The sequence below is a fragment of the Ictalurus punctatus genome, chromosome 20, assembly GCF_001660625.3.
Source record: "Ictalurus punctatus breed USDA103 chromosome 20, Coco_2.0, whole genome shotgun sequence".
NCBI classification, from domain to species: Eukaryota; Metazoa; Chordata; class Actinopteri; order Siluriformes; family Ictaluridae; genus Ictalurus; species Ictalurus punctatus.
In genome coordinates, this window is record NC_030435.2 from 8,197,013 (window position 1) to 8,210,226 (window position 13,214).

General features: G+C 39.7%; 1 protein-coding gene across 7 annotated transcripts in view; it reads right to left on the minus strand.

Annotated features, from left to right (window-relative positions):
- Positions 1–13,214, minus strand: part of efr3a (EFR3 homolog A (S. cerevisiae)) — a 77,592-nt gene that overhangs the window by 40,526 nt on the left and 23,852 nt on the right. For all 7 annotated transcript variants that reach the window (XM_017495780.3, XM_017495779.3, XM_017495777.3 and 4 more), the window contains 4 exons: positions 11,355–11,482; positions 9,527–9,677; positions 4,301–4,422; positions 3,060–3,209 (listed from right to left, as the gene is read on the minus strand). In XM_017495780.3, coding sequence (XP_017351269.1) covers positions 3,060–3,209; positions 4,301–4,422; positions 9,527–9,677; positions 11,355–11,461 — 530 coding nt within the window. In that variant the 5' untranslated portion in view covers positions 11,462–11,482. The remainder of the gene's footprint in view (positions 1–3,059; positions 3,210–4,300; positions 4,423–9,526; positions 9,678–11,354; positions 11,483–13,214) is intronic.

The following is a 13,214-nucleotide window of genomic DNA, read 5'->3' on the forward strand; positions in this document are numbered from 1 at the left end:
TCTTTCAGGTAATTCACCTGACAATTGAGCTATGTCAACAGCTCCCAAATCTGCTTCAAACTTTTCTTCCTGTATTGTGATTTACTGCTGTGAGCAGTATGCATTTACAGCATTTGGCAGACATCCTTATCCAGAGTGACACACATTTATCGCACTTATACAACTGAGCAGTTGAGAGTTAAGAGCCTTGCTCAAGGGCCCAGGAGTAGCAGATTGTCAGTACTGGGATTTGAACTTGCAACCTTTTAATCAGTAGTCCAACTTGTTAACCATTGAGCTACTACTGCCCCTTTAGTGCTGCAATTACATTATTATGCATTGGAAGTCATAGAACTGACACAGCTGCAGACAGAAGACCAGAAACAAGTGGACTTGTTCAATTATCTCATCATGTTGGTGGTCCTAATTTATTCATTTTTTGTTTATATACAGAGCAGTTATTTCACAAGTCTTCAGTCTCGAGTCAAGTTGCAAGTCACTCAACATGTGAATGAAGTGTGACTCAAGTCTTTGGCACGCAGCAAATGGCAAGTCTGCTGTGAAAATATGAATGTGCCCGTTTTATTTTTGCTCACTCAAAAATAAAAAATTAAAATTAGAAGGTGGTGTTTCAGCTGAGAGTATTATATGAAATCACATTGTCCACTGGGAAACATTGATTGGAAGCATGATTTGATGATTTAAAATTTCACTTGAAACTTGTTCAAAACTGCCTGTTTGAATGAATCTTCTCCAATTTGTTCCATTTAAAATCTGAATGGGCAACATACTCTCACTGAACGCTTCATTAGTAACAGTATACTAATACTTGATAGGGCCTAACTTTGCAAAAAAACAAACAAAAATCTGGCATGAATGGAAACATTCCTTTGAGATTCTAGTCCATGTTGACATGATTGCATCAAGCAATTTCATGCTGTGAATCTCCCGCTCCACCACATCACATAGGTGTGGATTCCTTGGAGTCTGACCCAGTGACTGGGAAGGCAACTGAAAAACACTGAACTCACTGTCATGTTCATGAAACCAGTTTGAGATGACTTTTGCTTTGTGACATGGTGCATTATTAATCTGCATGTAGCCATTAGAAGACGGGTAAATTCTGGCCATGCTATGTTTTTCCAGTCTTCAACTGTCCAATTTGGGTTAGCCTGTGCCCACTGCAGCCTCAGCTTTCTGTTCTTGGCTGACAGAAGTCGAACCCCACATGGTCTTCTGCTGTTGTAGCCCATCCGCCTCAAGGTTTGATGTGTTGTGCTGTGCATTCTGAGATACTTTTCTGCTCACCACAATTTCAGAGTGGTTATCTGAATTACTGTAGCCTTTCTGTCAGTATGAAGTCAGGTCATTCTCCGTTGACCCCTCTCATCAGCAAGGTGTTTCCGTCCACAAAACTGAAGCTCGCTGGATGTTTTTTCTTTATTGCACCATTCAGAGGAAACTCGAGACTTTTGCGTGTGAAAATCCCAGGAGATCAGTATTTATAGAAATACTCAAACCAGCCCATCTGGCACCAACAATCATGGCACGGTCAAAATCACTGATCATTTGAATTTTTCCCACCATTCTGATGGTTGACGTGAAGCTGCTGGCCCGTGATGTCATGCATGGCAGTGGTGCCACATGATTGGCTGATTAGACAACTGCATGAATGAGTAGATATACCGATGTTCCTAATAAAGTGCTAATGTAAAAATGTAGTTAGGAGTTAATTTACAAACCAAGTCCTTAAACACTGATTTCATAAGAAAGAGCTCACTATGCTGACTGGTCAGAGAAAAGTCGCTCCAATTGACCAGCCTGTTATTTAAAAGTAATTTAATTAAAGTAGCAAAGATTGTCATTTCATGTTCCACATTCATCCATCAGTTCCAAATATGTAGAATAATAAGCTACTTGATGTAAAAAGGAACAACACTTCCATCTCTAGATGGGAAATGCTGTTAAACCGATAAATTCACTATGACCCAACACTGTCTAAGATATATGTATTTGAGGAGGAGAAGGTGTCAGACACACCTCCATTCCTTCACACCTCTCTACTGACCAGTAACTGAGGAGGAGCTCAGGCAGTCTGGTGTCAGACAGCACTTTTTCCAAACTGCTGTGCTCATTCCCAAATGAAGGACCTTTCTGGTGCTTAAATCAGGCTTCAACCTCCTGAGGCCTGGATTTGGGCTAAAATATGCAGAAAAAGGCAGAATTCATGTTCTCATCAATCTTGCATTATCCAGTAACACTTGATGAAGTTCAGGAACTGCATTTTGAAGGTTGCTTTCAGGAATGACTTCTTTTGTGCAGCCTTTCATAAAACGCGTATAGAAATGACAACTGAAACTGACAGCTATATAAGCGCTATATAAATGTAACTAACTAACAACCCCAAGTATCAATGAAACCAGAACATTCTAAAACTGATCTTAGAGTTTTCCCTGTAATCATTCCCAGCGGATTTTCGACAATTCAAAATGTTTTGAGCATGATTGATCATGTTGAGTATTTCCAGTTGTTTGACTAGAAAATGTGACTTATTGTGTGTAAAGTTTCTTTTATACATTAGTTTTGCTCATTTTCATGAAGAGAGCCTATTATTCAGGACTTGGCTGCATATGTTTGTATATCTATGCAGGTTGTTGCAATCCTTCATGTAAAGAGCATGGACGACATATTAGAGTGTGTGATGTCTAATATGGATGGGTAGGTTGGTAGTGTGTACGTGTTAGATGTGTGCAGTGGACTGTTTTCTTCATTACAAAAAGAATTCTGACCAATCATTTCCCCTTCCTCAGACACTCCTCACCAAGTCCAGTGACTTCTAACAAACTTCACTGTTCGTTTTCCTAACATATAAAAATACTTTAAACCAAAGTGACCCTGACCTGGATAAAACAGCACCGCATGAGCGTCCAGCTCACTCCCATGTTAATCAAAGTGGCCTTTCTTTGTCCCAGGAGCTTCAACTCTAATAATCTGCATTAAAAAAATTGTAACTTGTCTGTTCCTGTGACTCCTGTGAGTACCATTGAACACCTTTAGTGTGTGCGTGCATGTGTATGTACCTGTCTAAGTCGTCATTGTCCTGCATGTTGAAGAGCATGGAGGGAATGAGTTTGTCCATGTGCTGAGGTTCCCAGATGATTGCCTGCAATTCATCATTCACTGTCTTCCTTACGACTCCCTGCAGCCCTTTGATACCTGCTATGCGGATCCTACATACACATACACACACAAATATAGACACAGTCAGACACATACAGCCAGTGCTTCACAATCACTTCAATGCCAAATTTCAACTTGTCCTCCCAAACATCCTGATTCCTGGTAAAGAACTGAGGGCCTGTTCACACCGGGACATTTTTCGCAGTGCGTTATATGGTCTGTTTTTTGACGCTTTTTTTGTGGTCGCACCCACGTGTTAAAGATAAGATAAGATGTAACTTTATTAAACACAGGCCACAAGCTGAATGCAAGTGCAAATTCACTCCCTGACAGTAGATGGCGCTTATTGAAAAGCAGAAATACCCCGTTACACAAGGTGGCGCTGCACAACTTTCCATTTCTGACACCCGCTTATCACTGAGAAGAAGCAGAGCGCCAGTATTTATGTCTTTAAGCCGTTCACACACTTCTTCCAAACTGGCAAAAAGCACGTATGCACTTTTGCGAAATGTAAGGTAAGGTATATGGTGATTTGGCCACTGCAACAAATACTTCTTTAAAGCTAAATCCTTAAAGTTCTCATTTTAAACAGTATACTCTTTTTAAATAAGTAATGATTTGTTGAATTAAATCAGTGTCACAGCCATAGCATTCACATACTTATGGGAAGACCTAGATTATATATTTTTTTTATAAAAAATTTTTTGGGAGGGGGTGGGTGTAAGGCAACTATTGTTGTGCCCTAAACTGTTAATGTTTCTACAAACTGATGAAGTATTGACTATGAATAGTCTTTTTTTGTGGTCAATATGATGATACAACGACGCAATAATGGGGCACTTAGCAAGAATACTTATATGCATATATATGCCAGGTGCAAAATAAATACAATGGACTATCAGTCAGCTCCGGGCACATGAAAAAACTGGTTGGCCAGTTTTTGACGTGGCACGTCAAAAAAGAAAAAAAAAACCTAGACGTAAAAAAAAAAAAAAAAAATTAACACCATGCATTTTCTGCCTGCGTGTGACGATTGTGAACGTTGTGAATCGTCCTGGTGTGAACAGGGCTTGAAGCAGTACACCTCAAAATTATGCTAGGAGGAACATTTGCATGCATATCACATCACAGACACACACACCTGGTGCGTGTCTCTGGGTCTTCATGTGTGGAGTGGCACATGGCACTGAACTGGGAGACAAAGAAATCATAGCGGCGATGATACGAAGGCGTGTCCTCCTCAATGTTTGCAAACTTCACAAACTGTGACAAGAAAAAAACACAAACAATTAAAAGTCTGTGAAACGTTAAACTCTAACCAAGAAATTATATCCTACACACATGCATGCTCACGCATACACAGTTGGAAAATGAGAAAAATAATTCATTAATGAGACGAAATTCTCTCTATCAGACAGAGACAAGGTGAGATATCACGGTAAAGGCATGCGTGTGATTCACAAATATGTGTGAGGGTGTGTAAGTGTGTGTGCCTAGAAGATCATGAATTCCTAAGATAGCTATATTCCTTTGTTCTGTCTCACTCTCTGAAGGCTTTACTCAGTGTGCGTGCGTGTGTGTGTGTGTGTGTGTGTGTGTGTGTGTGTGTGTGTGAGAGAGAGAGAGAGAGAGAGAGAGAGAGAGATAGATAATAGATTATATCTCAGTATTACTTTAGATTAACTAAATCAAACCTCTGAACACTGATGAACTATTTTTTTTAAATGCCCCTTGTCCACTACTGATAAATTTTTTTTATGCTTCTAGTTCTATATTTTCGGGACTGTAAGATGTTTATGTTAAAGTTTAAGTTTATCTTATTGATGTACAGCAAAGCATTATGTATGTAAATTTTTTATTTTTTTTTGCATTACCCTAATGCTGTCTGATTACTTTTAATAATACTGTACACAAATGTAAATATTAAATTGAGCAAACTGAAGCCTAAGTTCACATAAATTAATTACATTAATGATGGTTTTATACACATAAACTTAAAGCTCTACAGACCATAGCAACTAAAATGATACAATAAGCTTATTATTGAAATATGGCACTAAAACATGGAGCAGATTCTGCTGCAAAATGGTGAGTACTGTAATGAAGTGTGTATATTAACTTTCTCTAATAAGTCATATTTTGATGGGGACATCATCAATGTTCCAAGGCCAGAAATTTACCAATTTTATATTCCACCAGACATGTCTACACATTGGGATAGAATTTCACTGATATTTAAAACATATTTTAAACTCATGGTAGATTTACAACATTTCATCTGAGGAAAAAAAAAAAAAAAAAAAAGTTAGGGCACTGAGACGATCAGCATCTACAAAAAGCTATGACATTCAATTTTAAAATATTTCACATTCCCATCATTTAACAGATTAGTTTCAGAACTGCTGGTGAGGTGTCAGGGTAACTCATCTGGATTTTGTCTAATCTGTATTTGGAAAAGAAAAATCTTGAATTTAATAAAACCCGATTTAAGGAATCGACCTCCAGACCTACAATTTTATCCCATCCTATTCTATTTATAATGTCATTTATAATTGATGGTGGTGTTTATTTATAATTGATATGTTTTCCTTGACTCAAATTGCAGCCTTTAAAGTTCCTTTTATTTTCCAAATGACCCTGAAAGAAAATGTCACTTTCATCATTAGTGTAGAAAACTCTAGCGTTAAAAAGATCCCTTGGTATTACACAGGCTCACAGGATACCAATGTGCTACTCAGTGATTCAAAGCTTTAACACTTCTACTTCACCCTAATCAGGTGTTGATAAGAGTCTCAAAATATAAAGAGTGATGGAAATATAAAGCCTAGAAATACTCAAAAAGAAAAGGGTAAACACATCAGCACTTCAGAATTCACTCAGTGGCACATTTCACACTGTCCACCCATCTAGCTGCTAATTCCTTTAGTCGTTCCGTTCTCGCCTCTGCTACTTTCTTTTCTGCAATTTAATTTGTAAAGCACTTTACACCGACTTCCTCTCTCTCAACCTTCCATTCACCGTTAAATTATCCAGCATGTTTCCCCATCCAGAAGCACTATTTTAGATCCCTCTGAACTAAATCTGACCAAGAAAACAGGTGAAGAGCATTAACGCAGAGTGATCTTTCTCCCTTCATCTCATTTCATCTCTCCCGATCTCTCTCTGCCTCTGCTTAGAGTGCTTTTTATGTCCGTCTGTTAATCCGTTGGAGATGATCTTTAGCGCAATATCTCAAGAACGAGTGGTTAAATGTTTGTAGTATTTATCTGGAAATATCACTGTAACCCCAGTAAGGTTAAATGTCTGAAATAGTTTTTCTTCAGTAGCGTCCTTCAAGTTTGAAGCATACGTTGAGGGTAGTTCTGGCCTACAAACTAGTAAGAAGAAAGACTAGAATTGCGTTTGACTATATTTGTAAATTAATTTTATAAAATTGTAAATTATAACTAAATAACTAGTCTTGTTACTGCTCTTATTAATATTCATTTAATTAGTGTTATTTTACTTAAGCTTGACATAAATTAGTGAATTAAATGTACGAGTTTTCAGTGTCAACAATTCTTTGCTGATTAATGTGCACTAAAATAACCAGTGTGCATTAATCACCGACTGGGAATACCTATTATTATCAACTGATCCTGACTGCTAGCCATTGATATACAGGATGATAAGCATATTAGTGCTTATTTCAGATATCTGCCTTAAATCATTACCTCCAACATGTATGTCACCAGGAGGTTTTCCATTTTCAAACGGGGAAATGTCATTCTAGAGAACACTGATCTCGTAGCTTATAAATTGTAAATGTTTGGGAAGCATCAGCCCTCATGTGAAGCCCTCACATGAAGCCCTAGTCACGTGAAGACTGAACTCGTGTAAAGACCTGTGAGTCTACCTGCATGAGTCCACAGAGCAAGGACACCGACAAGACACCACTCACGCTGCTAAGTCTAATTTTCTCCCTCTCTCCACCTCTTCCTCCTCTGTTTTCCCCTCACTTTACCCTTTACCTGTTTATACACCAACATGTGTCATCAGTTTATCCCTGTTATTTACCACAAACGCAGACCATGGCACACTCCTAGAAAAGTACGCAATCTAGACAACCTACGCTCTCTGCACGTGGCCTCTGCAGATTCCTTCTCATTCTCAATCGGACATTGGAACTGCCAATCTGCGGTAACAAGGCAGATTTCATTCCTGCCTTTGCAACCCACTCCAGCCTCAGTATGCTGGCTCTGACTGAGACCTGGATCTATACTGAGAACACTGCAACACCCCCTGCCCTAGCCTCCAACTTCATCCATACCGTGCACCCCAACAGATAAGGGGGTGGTACAGGTTTCCTTTTCTCCAAAACATGGAAATTTATGTCTTTCTCCCCCTTGCTCCTACACTTCCTCTGAATTTCATGCTGCTACAGTTACTGACGCTGCCAAAATGCACTTTCTTGTTATTTATCGTCCTCCAGGTCAACTGGGCAAATTTAATTAAGAGTTTGACATGCTACTGTCCAACATCCTGCATGACTGAACTGGTCTTGTGGTCCTCTGTGACTTCAACATTCACCCAGACAAGCCACATGCAGCTGATCTTGCCACACTCCTTCCCACGTTTGACCTCAAGCAGTTCGCCACCACAGCAACTCACAAGGCCGGCAAACAGCTCGACCTCATCCTCACATGTAACTGCACCACACAAAATCTTCTTATTACTCCTCTCCACACCTCTGACCATTTCTTGATCCTGTTTTCTATTTCTCTCCCCTCACATTCTCGACCATTTGTCGCAATCTTCGCCCTCTTTCCCCCCTAGTACTTCTCCTCCATTGTCACAACCTCACTTCCCTCAGATATCCACCTCCCCTCACTGGACTTAAACACCACAACTGACACGCAATGTTCCACTCCAACATCTTCTTTTGACAGCATCTGCCCCCTCACCTCCAGGCCAGCTCGGAGATCACCCCCTAGTCCTTGGATCTCAGAAGCTCTGAGTAACAATCGGGCCAAGCTAAGAGCAGCTGAAAGGAAATGGCGTAAATCTAACGATCCGACTGACCTAACCAATTACCAAACACTTCTCTTCTCTTTTTCACATAGCATCTCCACTGCTAAAGCCATATACTACCAAAAGAAGATTGGCAGCTCTCCCAACACCCACACTCTCTTCAAAACCTTTTCTTCTCTTCTCAACCATCCTCCCCCTTCCCCTACCTCTCTCACTGCAGATGACTTTGTCACTTTCTTTTCCATCAAGGTTACGTCATCAGAGACTGAGGTCTCAAAACTCCTCCTCTCTATCTGTCCCACAACCTGTCGTCTTAACCCCATTCCTTCTCACCTTCAGTCCATCTCTCACACACTATTACCTGTTCACACACACACATCTTTAACACATCCCTCTCTATTGACACATACCCGACCTCATTTAAGCAGGCCTGGGTTACCCCACTGCTTAAAAAAACAGTCACTTAACCTTGCTGCTGGTGACAACTACAGACCGGTTTCCCTCCTCCCTTTTCTTTCAAACTCAAAACTGGGGTTCCACAGGGATCAGTTCTAGGTCCACTGCTCTTTTCCATTTATACTGCATCTCTGGAGCCTGTGATTGAGTCTCATGGCTTCTCAAATCATTGCTATGATGATGACACCCAGCTCTATTGGTCTTTCCAGCCTGATGATCCATCTGTCTCTGTACGAATCTCTGCTTGCCTGTCTGACATCTCAAACTGGATGAGGGAACACCACCTTAAGCTTAATCTCAACCTAGCAAAATCTGAGCTTCTTGTCATCCCAGTCTGCCCCTCAATCAAACACAACCTCACTGAACCCACGTCGTACCTCTCTTCACCTCCCTCCACTGGCTTCCTGTAGCTGCCCATATCAAATTCAAGGCCTTGATGCTCACATACAAGACCTTGTCTGGAACAGCACCCCCCTACCTCAACACTCTCCTTGAGGCTCACGTTCACTCACGCAATCTGGGATCGATTAACGACCGACACTTAGTAGTGCCTACTCAGTGTGGTTCAAGGTCCCTTTCCAGAACCTTCAAACTAACTGTTCCTTAGTGGTGGAATGAACTTCCAACCTCAATCCAGACTGCAGAATCTGTCACTATTTTCAAAAAACATTACTCTGTCTCTTACACCTCTACTCTGCGCACTTTTCTTCTCTAGAACTCAATAATAAATCTTGCATGGTAGCACTACTTGTATTGTTCTCCAGTTGATGTATCACTTTGCTTGTATTTCCTCATTTATAAGTCGCTTTGGAAAAAAGCGTCTGTTTGAATACCTTCTCTTCACTCAATATATGGAGAAAGCATCTTTATATTTATTTGTGCACCACAACTTGACACTTACAGAGTTGGTCCCCAGCACTTGCAGGTCAGGTTCCTTGGATTCCAGCAACTTTGCCACCATGTGCAAAAAGCTCTCCACGAAGGGCTTAATGCTCTGTGAGTGGCATGCCATCAGCAACTGATCCAGCGCTTCCATTGCAATCACCACATACCTACACACACACACACACACACACTTAGTCATACAGGTCTATGTATATAACAGCAAGGTACAGTGCCCTCCACTAATATTGGCACCCTTGGTAAATATGAACAAAGGCAGCTGTGAAAAACTGTCTTTATTGTTAAATATAGGTGTGCCACAATTATTGGCACCACTTGAGTCAATACTTTATGCTACCTCCCTTTGCCAAGATAACAGCTTTAAGTCTTCTCCTATAATGCCTGATGAGGTTGGAGAATACATAGCAGGGGCTCTGAGATCATTCCTCAATACAGAATGTCTACAGATCCTTCAAATTTCGAGGTCCACGCTGGTGAATTCTTATCTTCAGTTCACCCCACAGGTTTTCAATGGGTTTCAAGTCAGGAGACTGGGATGGACATGGCAGGACCTTGATTTTGTGGTCAGTAAACCATTTTTGTGTTGATTTTGATGATTTTGGATCACTGTCCTGCTGGAAGATCCACCCACGACCCATTTTAAGCTTTCTGGCAGAGGAAGTCAGGTTTCATTTCATTTCATATTTCATTTAATATCGGTTGATATTTGATGAGTCCATGATGCCATGTATCCTAACAAAATGTCCAGGTCCTCTGCCAGAAAAACAGCCGCCACCATATTTAATCATGGGCATGAGGTACTTTTCCATATGACTACCTCTCTGTGTGCGCCAAAACCACCTCTGGTGTTTATTGCCAAAAAGCTCTATTTTGGTTTCATCAGACCATAGAACCCGATCCCATTTGAAGGTCCAGTAGTTTCTGGCAAACTGACGACCCTTGAGTTTGTTTTTGGATGAGAGTAGAGGCTTTTTTCTTGAAACCTTTCCAAAAACTTGTGGTGATGCAGGCGACTTTGGATTGTAGTTTGGAGGCTTTCTGACCCCAAGATGCAACCAAATTCTGCAATTTTTCAGCAGTGACTTTTGGAGATTTTTTTGCCACTCGAACCATCCTCTTCACAGTTCGTTGAGACAATATAGACACATGTCCTCTTCCAGGTTGATTCATAACATATCCAGTTGACTGGAAATTCTTAATTATTGCCCCGACGAAAGAAAAGGGCATTTATAATGATTGTGCTATTTTATTATAGCAATTTACCATTTTGTGACGCTCAACATCCTTTTGCCACACATCATAGCTTTATTCCTTGGTCTAACCCATTGTTATGAATGACTAAGGGAATTTGGCCTATGTGTGGCCAATTTGGCCTCCTATTTATACCCCTATGAAACAGGAAGTCATGGTTGAACAATTTCCTGTTCCTAGTAACCCCGGTGTACTAAAAAAAATTTAAATATCAATGGGAATATACTTCAAATATATTTTTCTCATATTAATTAATAGGGGTGTCAATAATTGTTGCACACCTATATTTAACAAAGATCTATATTTTTTTATAAACCTCTGTTGTGTTTGCAATTGTTTGATATCCATGAAAGCAGAGTATTTTTGTGAATTTTTTTTTTAACAAAAGATCAAAGTTTAAGCAAAACAAATTTTCATAGCCTTCTTTGCTCATATTTACCAAGGGAGCCAATATTAGTGGAGGGCTGGAACCCACTATGGTTTTATGAGTGAGTGAGCGAGTGAGTGAATGAATGAATTAATGAATGAATGAATGAATGAATGAATGAATGTGTGTGTATGTGTGCCGGTCGTACCCATAGCGGTGTCGGACCACGTCCCTGCTGAGGCGCTCGGCTAAATACTCTCCTATACGGTCGAGCTTCTCTGGAGCAGAAACGGCAAAGAATGTCAACTTTTCCATGTCTGACTTCACCAAACCATCCTTGAAAAATGAGAGCAATAAAGAGAGGTGGAGAAAAGATAAAGTAAAGAAAGTGAGTGAAACAATGACGAAGAGGTAGCACAAGAGATTCAGGCATAAACCTAGCATTTTATATGTTGTTTGTCATGTTATACTATGATAATTTTTGGGAAGTATTGTACCTCTCACGTCTGTGTTTTTGTTTATCAGTGTTATTGCACTAATATACCCAGCAAGCATCATGTCACTTAACCACTGGGAATCCCTAGTTTGGTAACTAATAGCAGTGCTTCACAGGTATCTGCCTTAAACCATGTAAATTTAACCACCACTGGCAAGACAGAGGTTTTCCATTTTCAAACTAGAGAAATGTCATTCTAGAGACCACAGCAAGTATTTTTTTTAAAGGTTAAAGATGCATCAATAGGTACTTTTTTTCCCGATTTTTTTCCACTTTGGCTGAAGCCGGCCTTTAAAGTTGTGGGATGTCCACTAAGGAGTTGAGTAATTCTCACTGAGCAGTAGCTACCAGGCCTGTTGGTGCAATCAGCAAGAGCAGCGTTTACCCACATCACCCCAGAGCACTTCCGTCCCACAGCTCTGCAGCTGCTAATTTAATTAATGAACCACTGATCAACTCTACATGTCACTCCCCTGAGCAATCAAAGGAAAGTGTGCATTAGTATAGAGTAAGCAGCATGTTCCTGAGCATATCATTCATGTTTAAAGGTGCGTTCAAGAGAAAGGAAATGGCTGTGTGTGTGTGTGTGTGTGTGTGGGTGTGTGTGTGAGAGAGAGAGTGAGAACTTATACTGTAAATATGAGGAAAAGCCCTCTTTAAAGGGATTAAAATCAAGGGAATCCTCTAATACAGGACTGTTACAATTACTACATAATCGGCTAATGACAATATTTAGAGCAAAGTTTTTTTAAAACGATGTCTGCTGTCATCTGTACCAAGTCCATAAGCACTCTTTTCATGTGCATCAGACATCAGTATCTGATTACAAACTGAATTGATTGGGCTTATGTCCATTTGTCTATGGCATGCAGTTATCGCAAAAATTTGTCAAGTCTTGATATTCATTGTTTGAGAAAAGCAAAGTGAGCTAACAAGGTTCTTTGCAAGTTGAAAGTATTAAACACCATTTCCAAATCATTTTGCTAAAATATACTTATGTTTTCTTGAAGTAGAAACGTCAAATAATATTATTGGCAAAAAAAAAAACAGACATTTTGGTCAAAACCAGACTTTTCTTAATTATTGGCTGTTTTCCTGAATTCAACGACATCCAAGACCACCACACTTTTTACAATTATTATTTGTATAAATGAGGTTGCCACAGTCTAAAAGACAATTTAATTTACTTACATGTTTAATGTGGATAAATGGCTGATCTTCATAAGATACATGTGCATTATTAGACTACTGTTATGCTTATGCTTTAATAGCGCCATAAAAATCAAAAGACAGTTAATCATCATGCAATTAATCTCAGGCCTATTCTAACATTTTTTTAAAAAACATATAACAATAATTATTGGCACACTTTGCTTAAGCCCAAAATAACACAACCGTATTTCTCTTATAAATTTGGATAGGGTGTAAGAATTCATATAATGTGGCATTGATGGCATGTACTTTTGTTTATTTTTTTTCATCCTGCTGGATTAGGTGAACTGCAAGCAAAAATTATACAATCGCCTCCAAAAGCAATTGGAACAGCAATGGCTCTGATAGATTTCCCTTCTT